General features: G+C 40.4%; 1 protein-coding gene across 1 annotated transcript; it reads left to right on the forward strand.

The window, feature by feature from the left end:
• Window positions 4,034-5,186, forward strand: LOC109846284. Its single transcript, XM_020415507.1, has 2 exons — window positions 4,034-4,297; window positions 4,989-5,186. Exons 1-2 carry the CDS (start codon window positions 4,034-4,036, stop codon window positions 5,184-5,186), a joined length of 462 nt encoding a protein of 153 aa, XP_020271096.1.

Below are 5,966 nucleotides of genomic sequence, written 5' to 3' on the forward strand. Positions count from 1 at the left end.
TTCACTTTCCTCCATCTCTAAATCTCTAAACTCGTTTCAAAGTGTTTTGACTTGCACATTCTTCACCTTCTCCACTCCCTTATAGTAGGAGTTTTGAAGTATCTCCCAAGTTTGTTTTCAAGTCACCGCATCTGAGATATTCTTGAATGCAGATTCATCAACTCCTTGATAAACAAAGTAGAGAGCTCTATTGTCTTTCTTACCGGACTCTTTAAGTGAATCTCTCTATGCTACCGATAGCGCACCATCATCTTGAGTATTTTCAAAGCCTTTCACCGCAACATCCCAACAACTTATTGATCCTAATAGAACCTTCATTTGAACACACTATTTTTCATATTTTTCTTTGGTGTGTTTAGGAGCAAGAAATGGAAACATTATGTTGGAAACCATGTTAGCTCTGATACCAAATTGATAATGATATTTTTCCTAGGGTAAATAATTTGGAGGAGGATAAAATTTTTCTTTGATTTTTCTTCTTGGCTTAGTATCTTTCAACCTACAGAAGACACATGTATATATATTACTACAATGACTCTCAGACTTTCTAATAAAGACTCTTGAACTTCCTAACAATACTCATGCATCTAACAATCATGTGTTTGACTCCTAATATAACTAAACGATCTTTCCAGTTCTCGAGATAATTAATCAATTTTTACTTTCAACATCTTTAAAATATAGATGAGAAATAAGAGGAAGAAGATCCTACACTTATTTTATTTTGCCCTTTAACTCCAAAACAAGATAACTCTTTTAACTCTTCTTTTATGCTGAAGCAACTTTATCCCTAAAGACGTTAGTCCGTTTGATGTGCCCTTCACCCTCATGAGTGCAACACAAGTGTTAGATTTAAAAGGCAACCTTATATCTTTTTATATATCAAACACACTCTTAACTCAGTAATTGTGAGATATTTCTTGACAATTATCTATCTAGGTTTTGATCCAACATAGTCTAACACGACTCGAATACCATAATTTTGATGTATTAAATGTTTAATTCTAGCCTACTACATATTGAGAGTTACGACTCATTCTTCTTTTGCAAGTCAAAAACAATTTCTAGACCCTCAGTTTGGCCTATATTGATCTAGCCTCTCCATGAACTCATCTACAACTCGTTCAAATGCACATAGATTGTTTTATTGTGTACATCTCAGACGAATGAAGATGTATGAGGAATTGAAATCACAGTTTTGGTGGCCGAATATATAGCAAGATATAGCCGAGTTTGTGGCTAAGTGGTTGAAATGGGAGCACGTCATGATGGACTTTGTCATGGCGTTGCTGAGGTGTGTGAAGGGAAATAATACAACTACGACTATTGTTGACAATTTGATGAAGTCATCACCCTTCATGATATAGGAGATCTACAAGATGTGACACGATGACTCGAAACAGACGAATCGATAACAAACCAGACAAGACAAGACTCGACGACTTGAACCAGACGAGTTGACAACAAACCAAACAAGATGAGACCCCCGAGACTTCAAGACCCTAGTCGAAAGGACCCAAGACCCCGAGACTACGAAACCCTGGTTAACAGGATGAGATCCCAGCTAATACCCTCAGTCAACAAGATGAAACAACACGCCCCAGTAGACACGAAGGGTGGTGTTAGTCAACACCTGCCAGTCGACACGTCCCAGTCGACATAAAGGGAGTCAGTCGACACATGTTAGTTGGCTCATGTCCAATCGACACAAAAGACATTACTACTCGCTACGCCTCGTGTCGACTTGGATTTTAGATTAGGAAAGAGTTCATTTTTTTATTGTTTCCTTTTAAGATTTGGTATTTTCCTTTTAGGATTAGGGTTTCTTTTTATTAGAGTTAGGATATATTTAGTTATAAATATTAGTTCCTTTTGTAAATTGTCAATCAACTTTTCAATTATTCAATCAAGAGAATTTTTCTCATTGTTTAAGTTCTCAACTTTGAGAAACTTAGAGCTTGTAGATTCAAGCTCATGAACTACCTGCTGTTGTCAGGGATTTTTGATATTGGAATGATATTCGATCAGCCTCCCCATTTCTACGTCTGTGTCAAGTGGTATCAGAGCTTCGACTTCAACATCCTCGGCAATGGCAGGTGATAACGAGAAGAAACTTTCTCTATAGGATCTTTTCGAGGATGGATTTTATGGATGGAAGATTTGGCACGTTGGAGGCGTCACTTCAGAACCTTCAACAAGCCATTGAAGGACTTACCCTTCACCTCAACAATGGGAATAATTTCACTGACGGTCTTCAGCTAAGCGAACCTAGAGTTAGGCTACCCTGACATCCACTCACGTACAATCTCTAACCCCCTCCAGTTCTTCCCCCTCCAAATCAACCACGTCCAAACTAAACCCCTCCATATTAACCCCCTCCGCATCGGCCTATGCCATATCAAACCCCTCTGTATCAACCTCCTCCTTATCGAGCCCCTCCACATCATAGATGACATCCCAACCAACTCCCTCCACAAGATGAATTTAGTGATGAAGGAGCTGACTATGGTGCCCAATTTGAGGGACCATGGTACGACAACGTCTCTAATGAATAAGAAGAAGGGCAACCTTATGGCAGAGGTCAGGGCAGAGGCTTCAAACCTCATTGTAACTATCACCGACAGGGCAGACGTCACCACGACCAAGAGTACCGAATGAAGGTGGAACTCACCTCCTTTGGAGGAAATTTGGACATAGAGGCTTTCTTGGATTGGCTATATGAAGTGGAGAAGTTCTTTGAGATAGCTATTGTGCCCGAAGTAAACCAGGTGAAGTTTGTAGCATATCGTCTCAAAGGAGGAGCTAAGGCATGGTGGGATCATACTCAAAACACTAAGCGACGGCAAGGTAAACAACCAGTTTGGATTTGGCGATGCATGAAGCAATTTAGCCAGACTAGGTTCCTACCACCCGACTACCAACAAATCCTTTACAACTAGTTCGAGCAATATCGTTAAGGCATCAGATCGGTAAGCACCTATACCGAAGAGTTCTTTTGTCTTACTTCTCATTGTGATTTGTCAATGAGCGAGGAACAACTTGCAGCCAAGTATATCGGTGGTTTAAAGTACTCAATTCAAGAGAAGGTAGCCATCCATAATGTATACTCCATGGACGAAGTCCACAATATGGCTCTAAAGGCAAAAAGATTGGCCTCTAAGATACCACCTTTCAGTGAACCGATCAAGGAAGTTCGGCTGAGAAGGCAAGAGGTGAGTCGGTAGGGCCTAGGACGACTGATCGGTCTAGTCCACCATGATCAGCCGAGCGGTCGACAACTCAACCACCACCCCAGATGACTCAATCAAATCATTATGTCAAGACGACTATAGGGAAGTGTTTTCGATGTCTCCAACCAGGACACAAGTCCAATGAGTGCCCGCATCGGCAGAAGGTTAATCTAGCGGATTATGAAGAGGAAGAAGATGGACACACAACATCTGATGAATATTCTGAGGAAGAGGTTGTCGAGATTGAGGGCGATAACGTGTCGTGTGTTGTTCAACGACTCCTGTGCACCCAGAAGACTCCAGATTCATCACAACAACATGAAATCTTCTTTTCTAGGTGTTCAGCCAACAAAAAGGTATGCACCCTCATCTTTGACAATGAAAGCTGTGAGATTATTGTGTCGAAGGCCATGGTGGAACACTTGAGACTACCAATAGAAACAAAACCCATACCCTATACCATAAGATGGATCAAGAAGAGCCCCTCTGTTAAGGTGACTGAATTATGTCGTGTTCCACTATTACTAAGGAAGACTTATCATGACTCTGTTATTTATGATATTGTGGACTTGGATGCATGTCATGTATTGTTGGGGCGACTATGGCATTATGATGTCTATGCTAAGCATGGTGGAAAGAAGAATGAATATTCTTTCTTATAGAATAATAAGAAGATCATCCTACTACCTATTCCACCTTCTCCAAAGCACCCCAAAGATCAAAAATAAAAAAGAATCTCTCTTTGCAACAAGCGTTAATTTCTGGCTGGGTCAAAGGAGTTAAAACAGAGGTTTGCCTTAGTAATGAAGGAAGAAGTGAAGATACTCATTGAGATCCCAAAGAAGATAAAGTCACTACTTAAGAACTTTGAAGTTTTGGTTCCTGAAGAGCTGCCAGAGGGACTTCCTCCTATGAGGGATATTCAACACCACATTGATTTCATTCTAGGCTCAGTGCTTCCTAATCTTCCTCACTATCGTATGAACCCACAGGAGAAAAATATTTTACATGATACCATTGAGGACCTCATTAAGAAGAGCCACGTTCGAGAGAGTATGAGTCCATGCGTAATTCCAGCACTGTTGACACCAAAGAAGGACGCAAGTTGGCGGATGTGTGTGGATAGTCAATCCATTAACAAGATTACAATTTACTACAGGTTTCCAATTCCTCGGTTAGATGACATGTTAGACCAGTTAGGAGGTGCGAGCATCTTTTCAAAGATCGACTTGAGGAGTGGCTATCATCAAATCTGAATCTGACCCAGCGACGAGTGGAAGACTGCTTTCAAAAGTACTGAGGGTCTCTACGAATGGTTAGTGATGCCTTATGGGTTATCGAATGCTCCAAGCAACTTTATGCATTTAATGAACTAAATTCTGAAGCCTTTCTTAGGAAGATTTGTAGTCATCTACTTTGATGACATTCTCATCTATAGCCGAGATGAACAGGAGCATATGTTACATCTCCGAGAAGTTTTCCAAGTGCTAAAGGAGAACGAGGTTTTAAATAGATCGTAAGAAGTGCGTGTTCTTGATGACTCAGCTAGTGTTCTTAGAGTTTGTGGTAAGCTCGTAAGGGATCTAGGTTGAAGAAGATAAGGTCAAAGTAATCAAGGAATGGCCGACTTAGAAGAGTGTTACTGAAGTAAGGAGCTTTCATGGGTTAGCATCTTTTTATCGATGTTTCATTCACAATTTTAGTTCTATAGTTGCTCCCATGATGGATAGCTTGAAGAAGAAGGGTGTTTTCCAGTAGGCCGAAGAAGCAAATGCAGCTTTTGCTCTTATCAAGGAGAAGATTACTACTGCACATATATTGGCATTTCTACATTTCGACAAGCTCTTTGAGCTTGAGTACGACGCATGTGGTGTAGGTATTGGAGCAGTCCTCTCTCAAGAGAAGCGCCCCATTACTTTCTTGAGCGAGAAGTTGAATGAAGCTCGGCAGAAGTGAAGTACTTATGAACATGAATTATATGTTGTTTATCGTTCTTTGAAGACTTGGGAAAGTTACCTCATTCCTAACGACTTCGTAATTTACTCCGATCATCAGTCTCTTCAACACTTCAAGAATCAAAGTTATGTCAACAAAATGCATAGACATTAGGCTTACTATTTTGAACAGTTCAATTTTTCTTTGCGACATAAATCTTGAGTCAACAATAAGGTACCCAATGCTTTGAGTCGGTGGGTATCATTGTTGAGCGTGTTACTAGATGAAGTTGTTACTTTTGACTGTTTAAAAGAGCTTTATGTTGATGATGAAGACTTTCAGGACATTTGGGCAAAGTGTTCGACAAGACAACCCATAGGAGATTATATTATCATGGACGACTTTCTATTTAAAGGAAATCAGCTTTGTATTCTCAGGACGTCATTAAGGGAGAAGATAGTTCGAGACTTACATGGTGGCGAGCTTGGTGAACACTTTTGGTGAGACAAGACTATTTTGAGTCTTGAAGAGAGATACTATTGGCCAAGTTTGCAGAAGGACGTGGCAACACTTGTGAGGAGTTGTAAAGTGTGCCAAGTTGCAAAGGGACAAGTGCAAAATACTGGTTTGTATACTCTTCTATCTGCGCCCAAGGATATATGTGAATATTTGAGTATGGATTTTGTGTTGGGACTTCCATGAACATAAAGAGACTAGGATTCAGTCTTTGTGGTAGTGGATCATTTTTCTAAGACGACTCACTTCATCCCGTTCCGCAAGACTTCGGATGCACCGCGTATT

The sequence above is a fragment of the Asparagus officinalis genome, chromosome 6 (assembly GCF_001876935.1).
Source record: "Asparagus officinalis chromosome 6, Aspof.V1, whole genome shotgun sequence".
NCBI classification, from domain to species: domain Eukaryota; kingdom Viridiplantae; phylum Streptophyta; class Magnoliopsida; order Asparagales; family Asparagaceae; genus Asparagus; species Asparagus officinalis.

What these genes read in the sequence shown, in the direction of transcription:
- LOC109846284 (XM_020415507.1), top strand. Translation starts at nt 4,034, where the DNA reads ATGAAGGAAGAAGTGAAGATACTCATTGAGATCCCAAAGAAGATAAAG. An exon ending in GAGAGAGTATGAGTCCATGC is followed by an intron (nt 4,298 to 4,988) that starts GTAATTCCAGCA and finishes GTTTTCCAGTAG; the next exon opens with GCCGAAGAAGCAAATGCAGC.